At 42.1% G+C, this 22,939-nt stretch overlaps 1 protein-coding gene across 1 annotated transcript; it reads left to right on the forward strand.

Moving 5' to 3' along the window:
• Nucleotides 1-2,356: 2,356 nt before the first annotated feature.
• gpr139 (G protein-coupled receptor 139) lies at nucleotides 2,357-21,971 on the forward strand. The gene is made up of 2 exons (XM_040050737.1): nucleotides 2,357-2,873; nucleotides 20,059-21,971. Exons 1-2 carry the CDS (start codon nucleotides 2,729-2,731, stop codon nucleotides 21,069-21,071), a joined length of 1,158 nt encoding a protein of 385 aa, XP_039906671.1. The 5' UTR covers nucleotides 2,357-2,728; the 3' UTR covers nucleotides 21,072-21,971.
• Nucleotides 21,972-22,939: the final 968 nt, after the last annotated feature.

Raw genomic sequence — 22,939 nt, forward strand, 5'->3', positions numbered from 1 at the left:
CCCAACAGTGGCTCAAATAACCACTCATTCTAACTAAGGTGTGCAGAAGAGCATCTCTGATGTGGCTGATCAGCTACAGCAGCAGATGACCACAAAGGGTGTCACTCCTGTCAGCTAACTGTCGGCTGAACAAAACTGGACGACTGAAGATTAGAAAATGTTGCCTGGTCTGATGAGTCTTCATTCCTGCTGTACGCGGCAGAAACGACATGAAATCATGGACCCATCCTGCTGTGTATCAACAGTTCATTTTGCTGGTGGTGCAATGGTGTTGGGGATGTTTTCTTGGTGCACTTTGGGCCTCTTAGTACCAACTGGGAATCATTTAAACCCCACAGCCTACCTGAGTATTGCTGCTGACCATGTCCATCCCTTTATGGCCACACTACACCCATCTTCTCATGGCTACTCCCACCAACAGAGCATACCATGTAATAAGCCCCAGTGATCTCAAATTTCACATTTCTTAAACAAAATAATGAGTCCACTATATTCAAATGAGCCCCACAGTCACCGGATCTCAGTCCAACAAAGCACCTTTTGGGATGTGGTGGATGTGGTCCTGACAAAACTGTAGCAACTGTGTGATCCTATCATGTGAACATGGGCTAAAATCACTGAGGAATGATTCCAGCACCTCGCCGAATCTATGTTATGAAGACTTAAAGCAGTCCTAAAGGCAAAGTAGGGTCAAAGCTGCTACTAGCAATACACAACTGATGAGTGAATTTTGTATGAAAATCTCGATCTGCAAAAAAATCTATCATAGAAATGTACCGTAAATGGCCTCAAACTTGTACCTAAGTAGAGTACATGTTAAAAATTAAAGTGAAAAAATTAGTCACTGGGCTTTCTGTTAACAAATGTTGATAGAAGAAAAAATTAAATATATATTTGCTGATATTGTTCACTGAATCTAAAGAGCTGTTTGTTTTCTCCTTTCTGTTCCATTAGAATGATTATGGGTCATTGTGAGTCTTTTTTTCTTTTCTTTTATTAAACGAAGAACTTTAGCGTTCCTAAGCTCGAGGCTATTGTTTAAAATTTCCACCTGAATAAAACGTAAGTCAATAACAGTTGCAGAACGGCAGAATGCGGACTGAATGGAAATGAGAGACGCTTTAAAAATTTTAAACAAATCTTTTTGTACTGGTGCAATTAGAAAAACTCCAACAACTATTGATAATAACTTAGACAATTACTTCTGCCTTTTCAGCGTGGCAGATCAGAGGGTAAACTAACAACCCAGTTTTTTAACCTCCTGAAATTCTCAACTCTGACAAATTTGATGTGTCAAAAACAGAGCACAACAATCCCCGTGTCTTTTTAATCTCAGCATTTCAAAGGCTCCTCTTTCGTGAGTCTGCCATGCTTGGCAACATTTGAAAAATAGTTACAGGTCGTTACAGTGGTTTCTTTTCTTCTTCTTTTTTTAAGCCTAGAACAGCTTACATGAAATTACTCATTACTGCTCTCTTTCTGAAACTCAAGAGCAATTTATTAAATGGTCCAACACTTATCTGTAATATTGTAGCAAAGAGTTTCAGCTACATCGCAATCAGTGGGATGGAGAAAACAGTCTACTATATCTGAGAAGTCTGAGGAATAAACACATCATTTTACACACCAAACAACCAGAGGATCATTTGTAATAACTGACAGATTAATAGAAAATGAAAATAACAGGCAGCTGCAGACCTGCTGTCACACCAACTGATGAACCAGAAATTGGAATCTGTCTTAAGGTGGAATACTTGAGTTTTTAAGTGTCAGCCTAGAGTTCATTAGCACCTTTTAGCTGGAGATTCAAACTGTTCACACTGCATTAGAATTAGACTGTGCAGCCAATCCCAACCCCCATTTCCCACCACACACACACACCTACATGCACACACAAGTCTGGTCATATGTAATTATACTCTGTGTGACATCCAGGATGTGCAAATTGGCTTGTGGATGTAAAGACATTTTAAAGACTAATGGACCCAGCTTGTGATCTGTCCCCTAACTCGATATGCAATCAGAAAGCCACCAAGCAATGAAGAGACACACTGACAGAAAACAAACACAATGACAAGGGCAAATGCACTATGTCCTTTTCCACAGTTGACTTAACCCCCCATTTATCTTTTCTCGTCTATCACATCTGGCTCCCCATCAGTTTTATGATCTCTTTATGTTCTCTGCCCTCAAACCCCTATTTCTCTCCTTAAGCATCCTCCCCTCATCCTCATCCCGCTTGCTGCCTCCACTCTCAGTCTCCGTCTCTCCCTCCCTCTCTTTCTGCCCTTTCTCTTTCCCTCTTCTTTGCCCTCCCTCTCTCCTCCTCCCTGCTGCGCTCCCGACTCGCTCTCATTCCCCTCGCTCACACACTCAGGCAGCATCCTCCCCTCTCCACTTCTACCTTCACACTCACCTCTTCACGCCTCCCTCTCAGCTCCTCTCGCCACCTTCCTTTTTCCGTCACCTACTAACACATATCATCCCTCGCATCTCCCCCGTCTGCTGCCTGTCTCGCTCTCCTCCATCTCTTCCCATTCCTCCCTCCTTCTCACTCACTCACTCAACCTTGCGGTCTTGCCAAACGCACACGTACACATACTCATGCTGATTGGCACCCAAGGACAGAGCACCCTCTCCCCAAAACCGGCTTCCAGGCGGTTCGATCTCGTGGCCAGCACGCTTCTTGACACTGAGCTCAGCTGAGGAAGAGGACCAGGAAGAGGCCATGGAGCACAGCCACTTCCCTGTTTTTTCCCCAAACGGGAGCACCTGGAGCACAGGGCAGAATCCCTCTGAAGCTGCCCAGGGATGCCCTCTCGGACCACTACCCGTCATCTACTATAGTGTCCTGCTCTGTCTTGGCCTACCAGGTAAGAGACGTGCACATGAGTGTATTCTTTCACCTGCATGCCTTATTCTGTGTTAATTTGCTCACGTTTTTTGATGACAGTCTGGCTTTGGTGGCGTGCAGTGTTGCATCTTGATTTGTTGTGCACTTACCTGCAGGACTAAGTGAGTGTGTCGTGCACAGCTGCTCCCGAGTGTCACTTCATGCACACATACTGTTGATTCATCAGCCTGACCTTGTGGCCAACACTTGTGGGTGCACATGCACTAAGCATGTATGTGTCTGTGCTTGTGTCCATTTGGAGTTTCTTATGCTTTTGCCTCTTACTTGGAAAGATTCAGGGATAATAGGGAGCGACATACTGATAAGTGAAATTACTCTCTTCCAATATTTCCCAGCCATTTGATCTCAAACTAAGAGATGACATCTTTTTTATTAATCTGGAGCTGGCATATGTATGTTTGCATGACAAATTGTGGGACTCATGGGTTGACCTCTGGGATGAGTGTGTATGTGTGTGTTACATGTCTCTTCTCTATGACCTGAATTAATGACACTGCCTTCTCGTGTCTATACCATTGAATGATTAGTCCATTCACAGACACTGTCAGACCCATTTACTGTCTCCATCCCAATGCGTGATCCATGAGCACTGACCTAGTCTCACACAGGGAGGCAAAGTGAGGTGTGTGTCTGTAACAGAGACAGCCTGAGACACAGACAGAAAACCTGGAGGTCAGATGAAAGAGGAAAAGTGCTGAAGCCTAATAAGAGATTAGGTGAAGACCCAGTGGACTGTCTGCTTTTACCCAAAAACTGAACTCAATCTGGGATAAAGAGTGTAAAACATAATTCAGAGGTTACACTAATTAACCTCAATTTTATGATCTGATTTATTGGGAGTTCTGACATGACGTGGACTCACTTTGGTGAACAGCAGCACTGACTTCTGATGCCTTATTCATGCTAATCCTCGCGATTAACACATCTTCTTTAGCGCCGAACCTCTTTCCTTGATAAAGATTGGGAGTGAGATGTTATCAACAAGCTAAGCTGTGCTGGTTCAAAACAGATCTGCATTGCAAAGTGAAAAGCTCTCGCGTGCCAAGACTGCAGTCGCTCCAGAGATTTGCTGTCTTGTAAAAGTAAAAGTCGTTCTTTCTGATCAAACCTCGCTTAATTGTTTCCCCTGGATGGCAGAGCAAGCAATTTACTTAGCTGTCGTTTTCTGCCGAAATTGTATTTGATTCTGCTGCTGAGTCGTCTTTACAAATTGGATTGAAGCTGGTTGTTTAATCACTGAGTAACAATAACCTGAGAGTGTAAGGCAATCCTACAATAGTCGTCTGAATTAATGGCTGAGTTGAGTGCAGCGGGCTGATACTTTGCGGCAGCAGGTTCGACTTATTCAATCATTATGACACAGCTCGTTCCACTCAAGCTGAATCATGAATGTTTCATGAGCGCAGCATGTGTGAGTAGTAGCTGCGTGACCCGCAGAACCACACATATTAGACACATAGGAAGGAAAGGAGGCTGTTAATTTGATCGTCAGCCAGTGATTCATTAGTTAACTGAAATGAGGTTTTAGCGAGGCAGCATCGCATCCGTGCAGACAGACTTTGACCTGCAGTGCGGCGGGCAGACAGGGGTCACAGCAAGGCGGGAAGAAGGCGATAAGAAAAGGGATTACGCAAGTGGAGCGGCCGGGAAAGATTACTGTGACCTATAGTGAGATGATGAATTGAAAATGCAGAACAAAAAGCAGATGAATTGGGAGCGAGTCAAAAAAATGGAAGATGCGGACACCCAGAAGAAGAAGAAAAGTGGAGTTAGGAGAGAAAGATCAGAGCACTAATAGAGAGGGAGAGATTAATAACAGCCGAGCTGGCTGAAGTAGCACCTCTGAGCCCCGACTCGGGGTGCTACAGACGACAGAGCTGAAACGAATTGCCACATTTTTAATTAATCGCTAACCCGCTCTCTTTCGTTCTCCACTCACTACAGCACACTGCTTGAGACAGAGCAGACGTGTGGTGGCATAGCAAGCAGTACAATGAAAGCGTAGTTTCTCTGGCTCTTCCTTTGACATGATGGAATTACAGAGGTGAAGTACAGCATGTCTCTGAGCGTTCGCCGGTGAGACACAAATTGTGGAGTGGGAAGCCATCAGCTAATGAACAATGCTGTGTGATAAGTGGGTCCTCGAGAGAGGGTCCCCCTAATGTCTGGGCCAACACAGTCCAACATTTCTCAAACACAATTTGTTGTTTATGGAGCTGTTTACTGACCTGTACCTACACATTTTAAATCCTACTTCCCCTGGTGATTCATCAGCCCTTTCTGCAAACAGAAGCCATTTTGCGTAGCCTGAAGACTTCTGCATCTGAATTAAACACGCAAAACGCGTTAATGAAATGTCTGCGCCCCGAGATAATGCAGCAGGGCACAAAGCCGCTAAGGAGATTAAATTAAACTCTATTGCCTCCAATAATTAACAATTAAAACTTCATTTAATTAGTCATAAAAGATAATTTTACCAAAACAAGCACAGTGTTTGGGCTTGAATGATGGAGTAACGCACAATCCAGTGAACTCATGATACACTGTCCCCGTTGAGATAAAGCTATTCTACACATCGGCCCATTATACTCCATACAAGACAGTCTACAACACAGCACAGCATCTGCGTATCTATGTAACAGTAAGTGTTCTTGGTTTTCAAATATTTTGGTAGCCAATAAGGCCTGATTTAGACTTCTCCGGCGAATCGGTGCAGAGCCTACGATGTAACCTATGTAAGTCTTAGTGCTGTGCAAGTTTTGGTATCGAGCAGATACCAAGTAAAAACAGGGACAGTATTGCTGATACCATTACTGATATCAGTATCCGTAATAGTAGATCAGGCAGATCAGTGTGTCCCGACTTATGAGATGAATCATTATTTGCAGTTTGCAAATTCTGAACACACATTTAAAAAACCACTAAATCACTATGATTTTTACTTTATACAGTGTATAGTTAACACAACAAAACACAGCTTTTCATGTATTTTGAATCTATTTTTTGGGAGTGTTAGAATATAAACATGCCTGTCTATAAAGCACTCTAGGCCAACTTCTGTTATTTAAATGTGCTTTAAGCTATAAAAGAAATAGACATGACGCACAAATTATATACCCCCCCCCCCAATTTTCATTAACAATATATTTTTATTTTATAGTTCATTGGGCTGAATACTGAAATTAGAAAACAAAACCAAAGTATCAATCCAATACCAGCACCAAGTTTTAACAAGTTGCCGACATCGTTGCCAGCATTTTTGTTTGTTATGGTGCATTATGTATTTACTACTGTGTGGTCATCGCCGACAGAAGCAAATAAATTACTGAGGGTTTTTTTTTTTTCGTCTTGGGTTTTGACAGCAATCTCTCTCCAGGTATGTGCTGACATTTTTGAGTCCTTATACTCATTATATTAGATTATTATTCCTTATATGGAGATGGTGATTGTTATTCTCTAACGGATACATTTTAAAAAACTGCAGTGAAAAAGTAAATGCACAGGAGGTGCTCATAAGGTTATGCCATAGGTTACAGTATAAGGTTTCAGAGAGGTTTGCAGTCACCATGGAGCTATGCCATAGATTTCCTGCTGAAGCATGAATCCTACAGTAAGAAGGAATTAGAAGAAAGTCAGCATAAGAACTAAGGGTCTGCACAAGACATGTAAAGATTATTCTGAATTGCGACTTGCGCCATGCCACTTAAAAATATAGAGTTGGAAATTAGCACAGCAGGTCTCCTTTGCACGCTTGAGTAAAGCATCTTAAAATGGTTGTGATGTTCAGTAGCTGAATAAATGTTCTGGTAGAGCAATTCAACTCCAAGTCTGCACACTGTCAAAGAATGTAGCACATTTTTGACCTTGGGAAGACTGAGACTGTTATCTCAGTAAAAAGAAAAAGCACTTCAGCCGTTTCAGTGGGAGACCAGAAAATGATGCTCTTTTTGATGCTTTACTTTCAACATTGTGGGAAAAGAGAATCACATGTGTTGTTTTCAGTCGCTTGCTGTAAAGCTCCCATGGGATTCCTCCCTGACTCCCTGTGCACAAACATATGTGTGCTCACATTTCTGCATGGTACCTCCTCAAAGCTCCTCACAAGTGTGAGTGTGTTCAGGCGTCTCCTCCCACTCACACTCTTGCATCCACCCAGGGGGGGAAAGGTTGGGAAGGTTCAGCACTAACAACCCCTGCCTCCATGTTGCAGTGTAAGGGGCCGTTGTCAGCCGCTGTTTAGGATAATGAAGAGACGGACCCCCATCGATTTTCAGTTTGAGCTATTGATCTGTCAATATGCACCAGCAGCGGGACGTCTGTAGTGGGTTGGTAACTTGTTGATAAAAATCCAATCACTCTAAAGATGTTTTTTTAAAATAGGTGGGGCATGCAAAGGAAATGGATGTGAGGGTATATCCTGAAGCATGAGCAGATTTCAAGTACTGATTTATGAAAGCAGAGAAAGATAGGGGGAGAGTGAGAGAGAGAGCTTGTTATGGGAGAGATGGGCCAGAGATGGCACGGGAGAACAGAGGAGGCTAGAGAGGAGGGAGGTGTTGCTTGAGGCAATAAATCAGAGATGTGCTGTGACAGAACTGACTTTATTTGACCAGTAGGCAGCAAAATGCTGTCACGGCTGCAGAGAATACAGCAAACTCAGTATGTGTAAGTCGTTTGGATTCTTTGGACAGCAGTAACATATAAATCTATGGCTAATTAGATGACTTTTAATGCTTAACATTCCTGATCTTCTATCTGTTTCCCCTTCTTACCTCCTCACATCTATTATCAAATGTGCTTCTTTTTTTTCTTTTCACACATCACACTCAATTACACGTGCTATATTTTTCCTTAGGTGAACATTACAATTGCTGATTTAGTTGACTAATCCTTAAAAATTTTAATAGCAGGTCTTTGTCATTCAGTGCACAATACCTGCACCTTATCACCGGCGGCAGCCTTAGCCTTGATGTGAGGACAGTCGTGCCCAAACCTTGACTCACTGTGGCCTGTCTGTAAAATGAATGGCTGTTAAGGTGAGCAGGCAGCAAAGCACTGCAGTCGCATCAATACCATTAGCAGCACATAGGGAGAGGGCTTATTTTCTCTTAATATGCCCATTAAACTTAAATATTCAGTTTCAGTACACATCTCCGTCTCCCCTTCTCTGATTTTTCTCATTTTTAGCTTTATGTTATTGAATTTATTTCTCCTTTGGGCTTCTTCTGAAATCCTCTGTTAGCACTCACCTCACACATCAGGAATCAGGTTGACTGTCACTGCATTTAAATCCCATACTGAATGCAAATGAATGCTTTGTAAAAAAAAAAACACATCATTTTTTATCTTCCCTGTTTGCTTTTCACTGCTTTGTAGTGGGGACGCACCCGTTTTTTGGTTTGGAGAAATTAAGGAATCGCCACCCTTCATGTCCAGTCTGACACTTAGAGATAGACAAAAGGGAAATGCTGGTCATCAGGAACAAAGTGCTGTGACCTTTGAAGCAAGCTTTTGATATTCACCCACTCTCCGTCTCTCGCCTCGCTTCCTTTCCTCCTGTCGCCCGTCCTCGATACCTCTCTGTCTGTCTGTCTCTGTCCCTGCTCACTCACCTGCCACCTTCCTCAGATCACACTTCACCCTATTCTTATTAGCCTCCGGAAAAGCCATTAAAGCTTAACCTCGATTTCCTCCAAGATTATAAAGGGGAGAAAAATTCCCTAATTGCAATGATGCAATGCTTCTCTTTTTTTAGATCATAATTTCCGTTTTACAATATTGTTTCTGCTTTACATGGGGCCCGTGAGAAAACTTGATGACAGTTGTATAAGAACGTGTCAGTCTCTCTGTCTCTATGTTATACTTGCTGTTGTGAGGGGTTAAACTGTGCTGTGTCATTTGTCGACAGCCTGGCTGAACACGTCCCTTTAGTGGTGGGATGAGTCAGCCTCGTTACACACCTCAGGGAGCACACTCTGCCTTCCCTTTTCCCGCTAAATAACGTCAATGGCCCTGTCCCTCGTTATATTAGGGGCACAGCGGGGGGAGCTGAGACATGCATAAAGGCACACAGATCACCAAAGTAGTCACCCGTGCAAACACACACAATCAAAAGTAGACAGACACAGAACAGCCGATTATCCGTCCAACAGGTTATTCTAATCTCTTCTCGGCTGGAGACGCTTATTTTTTTCTCCCACAAAGAAAAAAAAAGGAAAGGATGGTGAATGTTTTTCAGTCGCATGTGCCTTTCTGTGCGTGCACGGTGTACCTCTCTGCACCTCGGCTTCCCCTGTTCCTGCTGAGACGAGCCCCGCATGTGCCACCCCATACCACCTGAATGCCGAGCAGATCTACCCCCGCTCCAGAGACGACGGAAAGAGCAGGAGTCAATTGAAATGAATAGGCAACCCAGTGCAGGGTGGCTCAGGCTAAATGGAAATGTCAAGCTCTCAACAGATCCCCTTTGTTTGTTTGTAGAGTGCCCTGCCTCGCTGGGGAGCCCAAACAGAATAATACCCAGCCTGTGACAGTCAACACCTCACTGTTTCCATTTTATGTCACTCCCCCTCTGTTCAGCAGTATGTACACAGAGAGGAAAACGGATGGGCAGAGGTACAATAGAGAACGTGAGGCAATGGATTGAAGGTGACGTCCATTATGTGTTTGATTTGTAATGGATCTCCATCTGGAAGACAGCACAAAGTTAGCAATAAACTTTTCCCATAAAAATGCAGTGATAAGACAAACTAATTCATCCATCCTCTTCTGCTTTTCCTTATCACAGACAGACAACCAATGACACTCATATTCACACTTAACCTAACCCCACTATTCTACTCAAATCTATTTACAGTGTTGGGAAGGTTACTTTTAAAATCTATTCCACTACAGAGTACATAATACTTGTAACGTATTCTGTTAAGTTACTTAATGTGAGCAAAGTATTCTAAATACTTTGGATTACTTAATATATTGTCACGCTTTTTACAACTACATGAATGTACAATTGCTGTGTGATTTTTTACTATGACTGAAGCTTACTCGCCATACCAATACCAACTAGATTTTTAAATCTCAATATAAAATGAGTAACAGTAGGGTGGACATTCGGTAAGGCTGCACTTTTTGCAGTGATCTCGTATAGAAAACTAATTCTGTATCAGTAATATGTTTTCTTTCTGTCTGCTTTCAGAAGTGCACATGATTATCTGCAGCTAGCAGGTTGTTAATGCTATCCATCAAGTCTAACAGTCTGCTGTCTATGAACTAACCCCAGCTAGCACCAGCTAACAATGTTAGGTTGGTGGCGAGTAGCCTTCAGTAATAGTAATAAATCACACAGCAATAGTACATCGAGATACTGAAGTGGCACATAACCCAGGTAGCTACCACAACTAAAACAAGTTAGTTGCAGTAGGCTAACGTTAGTTTTTTTTTTTAAAAAGAACTTACTAGCAGATGTTTCTTTAGGTTGGAGGTGGAGTCTTTTGATGCTGAGAGCAGCTTAGTTGCTGGCAAACAGAGTTTGCATTGCACGGTCAGATTTCGCCCATCCTTTTCTTCTTTAAATGTGAAGTGGTGTCAGAATTTCCAAGTAAGAAATGCATTCCTGCCCGTGCACTGCTGGCTCTGTTGTGGTGGCTTCAGGTCTATTGTGTAACTGACGCCACCAACAGGACGCTTACATTAAAGCCTCATATTGTGTGTTTTGTTCGGGTTTCCACCAGCGTGGAATTACCAAAATTAGAGAGAGACATATGAAACAGGAAAAGACCGCCGTGTAATCCATTTATTTCAACAAAGTAACTGTATTCTAATTATCACCTATTTAAACAGTAACTGTGATGGATACAGTTACTCATATTTAGTTTTTTAAATACATGTATTCTGTTACTCCCCCAACACTGTCCATTTATATGGGGCCAAATCACAACAGTTGCCTTAAGGTGCTTTATTTTGTGAGACCCTACAATAATAAAAGAAAATCCAAAATTAGTTTAAAAAAATAATAACGTGAAAGGAGCATATATTTTTCAAATAGGGATTTTTTTATTTATTTACAATATCTCTGGTGCTGTCAACAGAAAAATAGAACCCAAACTGTGAAGAAATATCGGCCAATCGAAAGCCGCAAACAATAGTATGGCACACAGTGTGACACTTTAGACGTTGCAGAACAAAATCTCGGTTTTCCCTGTTCACATATAAACGCATGTAAATTATTACCATGGCAGGAATTCTTTCGAAAACTCAGTTTTCAGTGATCCAAAATGCTGTTCATGTTCCCCAAACACGTAGAATAGAAGCTATGTTTACCAAAATACCTGTATAATACCCTAAAATACCCATCAAGTCAATTCAAGTAGTGGAAAAGAGGCTATAGTGTTGAAAGATGAAGCAAGCTGCATGCACCAAAAACTGCAGTTCCTTGAATCACCACTTGAGGCTCTAAGAGCGAACCAGTCCCCATAAACACCAATCAAAATGTCCAGCTTCACCGAAGTGAAAATAGAGTAGTTATATTTCAATTCAATTTCAATTCAATTTTATTTATATAGCGCCAAATCACAACAAAAGTCGCCTCAAGGCGCTTTATATAGTACAGTAGATACAGAGAAAAACCCAACAATCATATGACCCCCTATGAGTAAGCACTTTGGCGACAGTGGGAAGGAAAAACTCCCTTTTAACAGGAAGAAACCTCCGGCAGAACCAGGCTCAGGGAGGGGCGGGGCCATCTCCTGCGACCGGTTGGGGTGAGAGAAGGAAGACAGGATGAAAGACATGCTGTGGAAGAGAGACAGAGGTTAATAACAGATATGATTCGATGCAGAGAGGTCTATTAATACATAGTGAGTGAGAAAGGTGACTGGAAAGGAAAAACTCAATGCATCATGGGAATCCCCCGGCAGCCTACGTCTATTGCAGCATAACTAAGGGAGGATTCAGGGTCACCTGGTCCAGCCCTAACTATATGCTTTAGCAAAAAGGGAAGTTTTAAGCCTAATCTTAAAAGTAGAGATAGTGTCTGTCTCCTGAATCCAAACTGGAAGCTGGTTCCACAGAAGAGGGGCCTGAAAACTGAAGGCTCTCCCTCCCATTCTACTTTTAAATACTCTAGGAACAACAAGTAGGCCTGCAGTGCGAGAGCGAAGTGCTCTAATAGGGTGATATGGTACTACAAGGTCATTAAAATAAGATGGGGCCTGATTATTTAAGACCTTGTATGTGAGGAGCAGGATTTTGAATTCAATTCTGGATTTAACAGGAAGCCAATGAAGGGAAGCCAAAACAGGAGAAATATGCTCTCTCTTTCTAGTCCCTGTCAGGACTCTTGCTGCAGCATTTTGGATTAGCTGAAGACTTTTCAGCGAGTTTTTAGGACATCCTGATAATAATGAATTACAGTCGTCCAGCCTGGAAGTAATGAATGCATGAACTAGTTTTTCAGCGTCACTCTGAGACAGGATATTTCTAATTTTAGAGATGTTGCGCAAATGGAAGAACGCAGTCTTACATATTTGTTTAATATGTGCGTTGAAGGACATATCCTGGTCAAAAATGACTCCAAGGTTTCACAGTAAAAGAAAAAAACTGTTTTGGTGTCTATAGAGATTTTACAGACACATGAACGCTAACCACATCATGCTATCTCATTCATTTATTTGATTGCATGACAATCATGGTGACGGTATAAGGTCAGGTAGATAAGGCCCCAGTCACACAGGTGTGCGTTGTGATAGAAGCAACCTGCAGCTGCAGAAAATGTGTTGTAGAGTTTGTCCTAGTGTTAACCAGACAGTACTGAGTACATGAGTTAAGGGAAAAGCCTGTGATTCGATGAGCATGGCATTTGCGGTTCTCTGCCGCCATGTTGTATTTACGCTCTGGTAACAATACGTTCAAGAGTAATAGCGTATATGGCGCGAATGTTGTGTGAACATTAAATGAGCTATTTGAGTTATGCTGTAAGTTATCCTTCAGCCGGGTTTTGTGTTTTCTTTAAGTTATGAGTATTTGAATAAGTAAAATTATTTTTGAATTATTGCGTTTTTTGCTTTTGAAAGTTTGCATTCTGTAACTATTTGAAGAATGCTTGGTTTAATGTGACTTGTACTGTGTGTATAGGTTGAGTGAATGAATGGTAGCCCAGAAATAAATGAGCAAGACGCTAACTTCGGTGTCCTCTCTATTAATCCAGTTTTTTTTATAATTGGCTACGCAGTGCTCTCTAGCCTGTGTGCCACTTGCTGCTGGTCCACATTTCCCCTAGATCTGGTAGCATCAAGTGGGAAAAAAAGACCAATCATTTCCCAGTGACTGATGACAGTCCCCAGGAAATGGATTGCTTAAGCCCCAGTTACACAGGTCTACAGATTGGTCAGTGACTCCCTGGCAACCACCAGTCACTAAGGAAAAATCGTGCATTCCTTGACTGCTTCATGAAAACATCCTTGTGATTGCTTTGCTCGGTAGCAGATTCCTGATGTTCCCCATAGTTTGCATGGAACACACTGATTAAAAACACTCACCAGCTGCTGTCTGGTTAAATTGCAGGATTAACATTATACATTGCTACAGGTGTGGCTGTTTGGAGTGACAGGGGGCTGTGACTAAAGAGTTCATTATTCACACTGTTGTCACCTTCACGAATGGCAGCACAAGAGCACAAGCCAGACTTCAGTGTTGTTTTTTTCAGGTCATCCAACTCTCAATTTTTGTAACCTTGCAGTAGTGGTAGGTTGAAGACAGGAGTGGATTTTTTCTGCCATTTGAATGATACTGTATTAGCGCAAAAGCTCAGAAATTACCAGATTATATAGCTTGAAAAATAATTAATTTCTGGTGAAAACTTTGAAAACAACTCAATGATTTCTTTGCTTCCAATTCCCATTTTTTTCAATTCCTATATCAGCTCAGATATGGAGGTTTTGTCTGAGTCATGAGGCCTATCGCTAAGGAAAATACTGTCTGGCAAGCCCTCAGCACCACTGTAATGGCGATGGACTCACAGCGATGGTTAACAGTGCTACCAATGCGGTCATCTTAAGCCGCTGTTGTCAGTTGAGGTATAGCTTGCTGTAAAGTACAGCCGAGTGAGTGAAATTTTGAGTCCTCATACAGTTATGGATGCAGATTACTAATGTCCTCTCATCCAAATAAAGCCATTTCTGAGTTGGAAAAAAGATGATGTGATGACCGTAATAAAGTAAAAGTACTTAAGAGTCATGTGACTAGACAAGTACAAAAGACAATGTTACACTGAGTAAGGAAGCAAAACAAAAAGCAATTAGCCTACATATAAATAAAATCATGGTGTCACTAAGTATACTTTTATGTCAGTATGACCCCAGTGACATCTCCTAGACCCTGAGCATTGTTGGCTTGTTAACCTAAAGTAAAATTTATCTGATCAATAATCCCAACCCACATGTATTCAAAATGCTATGAATGACAAAAAAATATAGCAAAGCCAGACGTTTAAGAAGCCAGAAGAAGGACATGACATTTTTCCTTCAGACAGTAACTCAGTTAGCCGATTACCAAGATCCAAATGTTTTTTTTGGTCTAAAAATCAATGTGCTGACTTTGACTTAATGTCCTGCAAACAGCAACGACACTGTGCCCAGTAACTGGGAGCAACCAACCAAATTTGACCCCCGTTACCCAAATCAACTGCCAACAGTCAAATAAAAAGAAAATCAAGGGTTTTTTTGTTATTAAAGTTTTGTCAAATCAAAGGGAAAAGATTAAAACACCTTCACATGACACAAAATCGCTATACTGTCTCTCATTTGGGGTTAATATACACCTCATAGCACAAACGATTAAGTACCACATCTCTTACTGTTTGATTTGAGTTGTGTAATCTGGACTGATCTACCAAAATTAAAATCAAAAACAACAACAAGCAGCTTTAAACTCAAAGAATCGATGACACAGTCAGACAAGATTTAAGACGAAAGCAACTCAGCTATGGAGAGGATAGTGAGCTGTGCAATTGTGATGTGACTGATATGTGTTAAGTTGTTGGGTGTTGTGAGCAGCTTTGACATCTCATTTGTGGTTATTGATAGATTGTTAATGAATTGGTGCTTCCCTAATGATCTGTGTATTTTTTATGCACATTTGTGGAGCCGCACATGTATCTGTATGTGCGTTTGTGTCGTCTGCTGCACATCCTCTGCACAACTTTAGTCGTTATCCAGAGCTGGCTTTGTAATTTCTAATCAGTTGACAGTGGCAGAGGCTGTGAAGTGTGATGTACCAGACTTCAAGCTGCCATATTTAATCCAATCCCAGATCTTTTACTGCAGAGGGAGGCACAAGGATCACAGAACACACACACACACAGACACACTGTGTGGACTGTGACTGCCACTGAGTGCTTTGATGTCTGTGAAGCTGTTGTGTAAAGTGTAATGTTTACGTGTCTCCAGCAGGTTTGACTTAAAGAGGGTTATGCAGCAACAGCAAAGCACACATGCAATGTTGTGTGTATTTTATCGTTAGTTAGGTTATTGAACTAATAGAGCATGAAATAGAAATCTCTGGATAAACTGGAAACAAGTGACTCAAAACGTGTCTCTGAATTTCACACTGCACTTACGTTCCTATGAGGACAAAAAAAGGTTCAAATGCATTAAATAAATGGCTGCCTTCACTGAATATTATCAGAACAGAAGGTAAGACTTTACTTGAAGTGCCTTGAATGTTTTCTTTGACCTCAGCTACAGCGGTGCAGGTTGAACAAGGCATAAAACCCCGGTTGTACAGTAACCTAATCTTTGGTAATGTCATGTTATCATAACATTGATGTCTCAAACCATTTTGGTATTAGTTTAAAATAACATAAATGACCTAAAAACACTCACTGACATCGACCATAAACATCAAAAAAGACTCATCCCATGGCTCAGGGTGACACCCCTTCAAATAAAGTGGTAGCAAACAGAATTCACGGATCATCGCTTTCAGGGAAAAATAACATTTATTTTCAAAATGTCAGCATCAGCGTTTCAGGAAGATAGATAACCTTGGTTATGAAAGTTGATAGCCAGAGTCCATTAAAGGTATCCTGAGCATTATGCAGCACAGTTTTTAGGAGAAAGTCCATTTTTCACTTAGAAACCCATTTAGTTGATAAGCAGCCCTACTGATGCTTGCAATCTATTCTTCTAGTGTGTAGTTGGTGGCACTGGTGTATTTAAAAACAACAACAACCACAGGTAGCAATGCACCAATTAAGCAAGCAGAAGATAACTGTTAGCAAACTAATACTGAAAAATGTGTAGAAATAAACAGTAAATATTTCAAGAGAAATGCATTGAGCCGGTTGAGAAGACCTCAAGAATATCACAAATTTGTTTTGCATTGAGTTTAAATCAGATTTGTTGAAGTAAGTCTACAGATCACAAAGAATTACACTATTTGATGCCTGAAAGAAAAAGCAAGAGAAAACCTAAAGCTCACATTGTATCGTGACGAACAAAGTATTCAAGCCAAAACCTTTTTACTGACATACATTGTGTAGGCGTAGCAGTGAAAGTCATAATCCTCATCCCTTTGAGGGTTGGATTAGCCACCCATCTATCTATATGCACAACATCTGGGCATGTCTCTGAGGTGATGATGGGTTGGGTCCTAGGGGGATCTCCTCCCAGTCCTGTATCTAATCTGTGGCACTATTGATCAGTGTCATAATAGGCTGTGTTGATGGTGAAATACACTGCACAAAAAAATTAAGGGACACCTAAATCACAGTATAGCATCAATTCTGTTAACCTTCTGTAATATCTGCCTAGTCAGTCAACTAGCAGAGTGGATTCGTTTCAGATGCGTTGGTGCTAATTAAATTACCAACAGGTGCAGTAGAGGGGCAACAATGAAACAACAGGAATGAAAAAACACAAATAAGCAGAGGCCGCTCCCATTTTTTCCCCCCTTGTCATCTTTTCTGACTGTTTTTTCAATAGTTTTGCATTTGGCTAGGGTTAGTGTCACTGCTGGTTGCATGAGGCGATACCTGGTCCCTACAGAGCTTATGCAGGTAGTCCAACTCCACCAGGACGGCACATCAATAAATTCCGTTGCCAGAAGGTTTGCTGTGTCTCCCACCACACCAGTAGGCTAACCAAGCAATCAGAAACCGACTACATGAGAGTGGGCTGAGGGCCCTGTACTCACTGCCTGGCACCATGGAGCCCCATTGGCATTTGCCATAGAATACCAGGATGAAGAGATTAATTATAGACGTATGATTACGTGTAGCAGCTGATCTCAAAATGAGCTGTGCCATTACATCTACATTACATGCATGTTGTACAATTTGCTAAGCAAATTTTAGTCAAGTGTCATGTGTTCTCATTCATATCTGTAAATAAATGTTTATCAAACAGTAATGCTAATAGGGCCTGTAATTGTAATTGCTTTTTCTTATACAGTGAAGATATAGCCTGCAAAGATTATTCATTCTTTGGTATTTACAAATAGCTGATTTTTCCATCTGACTATATAGAGTGAGAAAGTGACGATAAAAAGAACAACATGATGTGTTTTCACATATAAATGACGTGAAAAAGTTCCACAGACTTGGCAAAAACCATCCGTAGGGCAGGTTTTTTGTTAGTAAGACATAAAATACAGATATAAACAACACAGAAAGCCTAATTTTCGAAAGTAACACAGGATAAAATCTGAGTATGAATTATGCCCAAAACAAAAGGATCCAAGAATACTCCTCCAAGACCCAGGGACCATGTCAGATCTACAGACACGTAGCATCCCAGAAGGTCTCATTTGAATTCAGCTTTGATCAATACCTTTGAGGCTAGGCACTGCACCCGCTACACCAGCACATGGAGGCCACCTCACAGAAGTAACAAAAAATAAGTGGAAGTATAGGTCCCCAATTAGATTTTATTAGACAAACAGGAATGAGCAGTTAATCAATTAAACGATGTGTACTGAACTGTCAAATTAAGTACCCTCCTTCCTCGCACTCATGGTGATGAAATGTTTTCAATTTTAAAATGTACCAGCAATGCTGATGATTCATTTCACTGATTTTAGTCTTTGTCTCAGTCTTTACTTCCATTCATATTACAGAGTAAGCCAAGCATGGATTTTGTGTGCTGTGCCCTCGAAGTTTGGGAAGGGTTTGAGTGAGGCCTATAAACCTTGCTGACGTGATGGGACTATCTTGGGAGCAATGTGCAATTTGCACTGATTGGAGAAATGGGATGTGCAGGTCCACGTGAGAGCCAGAAAGCTGTGCTGGTGCCTCTCAGATGCACAGCAGTCAGACTAAATGCAGTCGTGAGCTAAATCACATTCAGGCCTTTTTGCACTCCATCTTGGGTATTTACCTGTAAAACAAATGCGTAATAAATCAGCTGGGAGAGAAACTTGGCAGGCTGGATGAGAAGTTATTATGGAGCTTGTTGGGCACATGGAATAAAAATTGAAAACAGAGGCAAATGGAGAGATGGGGTGCCCTTGTGCTTTGTTTTAGGACCGAAATTGCCGGCAGCAGGATGGCACATAGTAGTGAACTCAGCAAATTGCCAAGGCTGCGATGCTGCACGCTGCCCTCCTGTTTTTGTTGTGGGTTCGCTCTTTATTGCAGATAACAATTTGGCCAAAGGCACAGGCAGGTGCTGCTGGAATCACACAGCAGGTGTAGATGAAGGGGATCAATAAACCAGAGAAGGTTTACAGAATAGGAGCTGTTTGAACATGGAAAACACTGTCTGGGAATAATGACAGAATTGAATATTTTTGTATACTGTGGACTGAAACTGCAAGAAAATGTCACAGGGCACAGAGTTCACTCGGCATGCTTTTACACCTGCTTTTAGGTGGTGCTGTTGATGTGCTTTCTTTTTTGCTCAGTTTAAATTTTCTAGCCTCCTAATTTTGGTGTCTGCTTTTTGTGTTGAGCTTGTGTTAGCACCTACCTGTCTGCAGTATCTCTATTGCTATCAACTCCTAGTGATGGGATTTCCGGCTCTTTTTAGAGAACCGACTCTTTCGGCTCGGCTCACTAAAAAGAGCCGGCTCTTTCGGCTCCGAAAAGTGGTTTTATTTATATATGTTTATATATAAATATATGCGGTGGACCCTAGAGACAAAGCACGTACAAACTCCAAAACACATTTCTAGCTTTAACTGAACTTCCAAAACAGAGCTACCTAGATCACTTAAATTACACAACTGAAAGCATATGTGTATTGTTTGTGTATTTATACACAAGCACTCATATATATTCACTAGGTAACCACTAGGTAACAAAAGCTCAACACTGCGCCTAGCATCCTGGAGCACTTCTGTTGTCTTTTGTACGTGTTTTGAAGTTTGTACGTGCTTTGTCTCTAGGGGTCACCGTAAATATACTTTTATTTATTCACTCCACATAAAATGTAATAAATAAATCATATAATACAAACCCAATTATTCACATTTCAACTTTTAACTATTTAAATTTTCAGCTTTTTCCTTTTAAACCAATTTAAAGTGAAACAACACAAAACACTGCAAACCACAACACAATTAAATATAAATTAAAATATGAAAACAAAAAGAACATGCATATTCTCTGTCATATGGACCTGCATGAACAAACTTTCTGAATCCTTTATCATCTGCAACTGAAAATAGTTGTGGATGATTACTATACCTTTCTAATGTGACGTTGTTGTCCCTGGCTCTCTTTCTCTGTCTCTCCCTCCCGCTCTGTTCCTGTGCTACTGCGAGTGTAACTATCGCCCCTCCCCCCTCTTCCCAGTGCAAAGCACAAAGCGGAAAAAAGTGCGAGAGAGGGTGCGAGAAAGAAAAAAAAAAAAAACACGGCTCGCGATAAAGAGCCGGCTCGCGTCGTTCACGTCAAAGATCCGGCTCTAAGAGCCGTTTCGTTCGCGACTGACACATCACTATCAACTCCCTCTCTGTTGCTGTCTTGTTTATTGCTAGCGCTTTCAATTATCTGCTCACTAACACTCAATTTCTCTGTTTTCTCCCTGCCCTAACCCATGCCCATACCTTTTCCCGATCTCATCATACTTTTTCCTTCCTCATCATTTCCCTATTTCCTCTATCTTCTTTCAATCACCTGTCCGCATCCCCCTCCCTCCTCCTCCTAGCTAACATCCTGACTGTGGTAATCCTGTCCCAGCTGGTGCTGCGTCGTCAGAAGTCCTCCTACAATTATCTCCTGGCTCTGGCCGCCGCCGACATCCTCGTTCTGTTCCTCATTGTTTTTGTTGACTTTATATTGGAGGATTTTATTTTGGCGGCGCCGCTGCCTCCGTCATTAAATAACGCAGTTCAGGTGCTGGAGTTTTCCTCCATCCACACCTCCATCTGGATCACCGTGCCTCTTACCATTGATCGTTACATCGCTGTTTGTCACCCTCTGCGCTACCACACGGTCTCCTACCCAGCCCGCACACGCAGAGTGATATTCGCCGTCTACGTTGGATGCTTGGTCTCTGCAGCTCCCTACTACTGGTGGCCTGAGTTTTGGCACAGCCTTCCTGGACTGGGTAGTAGTGACCGAGGAGGGGGCGGAAGAGAAGGAGAAGGAGGAGGAGAAGAGGGCGACAAAAGAACGGTGGCCCAGCACGTCCTTGTGTGGGCCCACTGTGCCACCGTGTACCTCCTACCCTGCACGGTCTTCTTCTCCCTTAATGCCGTCATTGTGCGTAAGCTGCGCAGACGCCGTAGCTGTTTCCGTCTGCGTGGTTATTCAACCGGCAAGACCACCGCCATCCTCCTCGCCATCACCTCCATTTTTGCTGTTCTGTGGGCACCGCGCACCCTCGTGATCCTCTACCACTTCTACTCGTCTCCTCCGGCATCACAAACTGCCAGCCGCCTGCTCCATGTACTCACGGATCTGGCAAACATGCTAGCACTGCTCAACACCGGGATCAACTTCTTCCTCTACTGCTTCATCAGCAAGCGTTTCCGAAGCATGGCGGCCAATGTGCTGCGAGCCTTGGTCCACTGCCGGAAGCAGCCGCCGCCATTCTACGCCAGCCACAACTTCTCCATCACAAGCAGTCCCTGGATCTCACCAGCCAACTCCCACTGCATCAAGATGCTGGTGTACCAGTATGACAAAAATGGGAAGCCCATCTGCATTTCCTCTTGAGCTCTTAGCCACGAGTTGCTTCCCCTACCCTCAATCACTGGAGGGGTGGGGCAGCGGGTGTATTCAGGCTTGTCTCGATGGTGACCAGCTTTGCCTGTATCTTTTAAGGCTTGAAAATGTCAAAACACCTAGTGAGCAAACGGTTCAACTACCTTTGAGCAAAGCAAGGTGGAAAAACAACCAGCAAGGCTTCTGATGTTCAAAAAAGTATTCACAAAGCAGCGACCAGCACTGAATAGGTGTTGATGGTTTCCTTCATGCAAAAAAATTAAATCTACTGTAAGTAACTGATGGCTGTAGACTGATAAAAAGACATCACGACCATCTAGCACTCAGTATGAGCCACCATTTGTAACATATAAACTGACAAAACTATAAAAACAAGTCCTCTGTGGGGCGTCAAAGTTACTGCGGGCCCTGCTGCACGCTACCGATGAAGAGCTTCGAACAGCTGTGTCTTTTGCTGCTGGGAGTCATTTCCAAAAGGCAAAGTTCCAGTAAGAGTGTGGGCACTAAACATCTCACCTCAAGGGGTGATTCACTCAGGCAGAGCCACTGACAGTGTGCCCACTGCCACATGATCCTCACGCTCTTTCTCAAGCAATGTAAAACAGCGCTGTCATTTCCAGTTTAACACGCAGAAGAGTCTCAACGGCATGTTAAGTAGGGCTTTCATAAAACGAGCAGCCCTCCCAGACTTTTCCTTGCGTGTGCTGAGTTCACCCTAGCAGTGCAGGTCACCTCCAAGTCGACACTCGCTGTGGAAGATCGAGTCATCCAACGTCCAAGCTCGCAGACTGCTGTAGGCTGAATAGGCACTCTGCTTATTGTTGGTAAACTATTTATGTGATGGTAGATATGACTGTTATTGTAGCTTTGCAAAAAAAACAAAAAAAAGATTTAAAAAAATATGACTTGGAGTTGGTGTGGTGCCAAGGTGTCATTTTATGTAGTAATCCCTTCTCCAGTATTAGGATGAGGAAATTTCTGCTGTAAGTAGATAGTCCTCTTTAACTATTAATGGTCCTTGGTGACTTACTGTTAGCCATTACCGGAAGAATATAATGAATGTAGCTGAACATCTCTTTAACCCTTTATCTTTGTAAGAGACTGAGAAAGAGAGGAAGATAGAGAGGACAGAAAAAGCTGCTCCATTTGTTTGTTTGGGGTGTTTTTTTGCCCTCCATCCAAAGTTTTTTTGTTTTTTTGCTCCCATGATGCAGCAGTGAATTTGGTGTCAAGCCCAAGGTGACACAGCTCTGCTCTGCTCTTTCTCCTGCTGGGCAATGGCACTTCTGTAACATTTTATACAGAAATATAGTCACGTACATCAACTCTGTCTCAGTATTGCCTGGTAACAAACCATAAATGAGAACACACACATATACACACACACACACACACACAAACCCTGTACTGTATTGCCCACAGACAGAGCGCACTGAGATCAATGCACATCCATTCTGCAGACACCTTGGGGCATTAGAAGTGTTCATCAATCTAGTGAGAATGGAGCTGTGCCAAAGGGCAGATTTCTGTTAATACCTGGGATGACACACCTCACGTCTTTCTTTCTGTAAGGCTTTAAATCTGATGAATGTGAGGTGTGTCTGTCATAGCTGATAAAGTCGTGCCCTCCAAACTCTTGTTCGACACTGTCTGAGACACTTGAGGGCGTGACTGCCTGCATGTCGTTTCTTTGCTTGCACTTTAGAAGCCATGAGAGCAAAAACTGACTGCTAACAATCCTAAAACACAGTGATTAAGTATATATATATATATATATATATATATATATATATATATATATATATATATATGTGTATATATATATATATATATATATATGTGTATATATATATATATAT

The sequence above is a fragment of the Simochromis diagramma genome, unplaced genomic scaffold (genome assembly GCF_900408965.1).
Source record: "Simochromis diagramma unplaced genomic scaffold, fSimDia1.1 OVJJ01000321.1, whole genome shotgun sequence".
In the NCBI taxonomy this organism is placed as follows: domain Eukaryota; kingdom Metazoa; phylum Chordata; class Actinopteri; order Cichliformes; family Cichlidae; genus Simochromis; species Simochromis diagramma.

Excerpts from the sequence above, each read along its gene's own strand:
- gpr139 (XM_040050737.1), top strand. The coding sequence starts at position 2,729 with ATGGAGCACAGCCACTTCCCTGTTTTTTCCCCAAACGGGAGCACCTGG. Across the intron at positions 2,874-20,058 it reads GCTCTGTCTTGGCCTACCAG|CTAACATCCTGACTGTGGTA; the intron begins GTAAGAGACGTG and ends TCCTCCTCCTAG.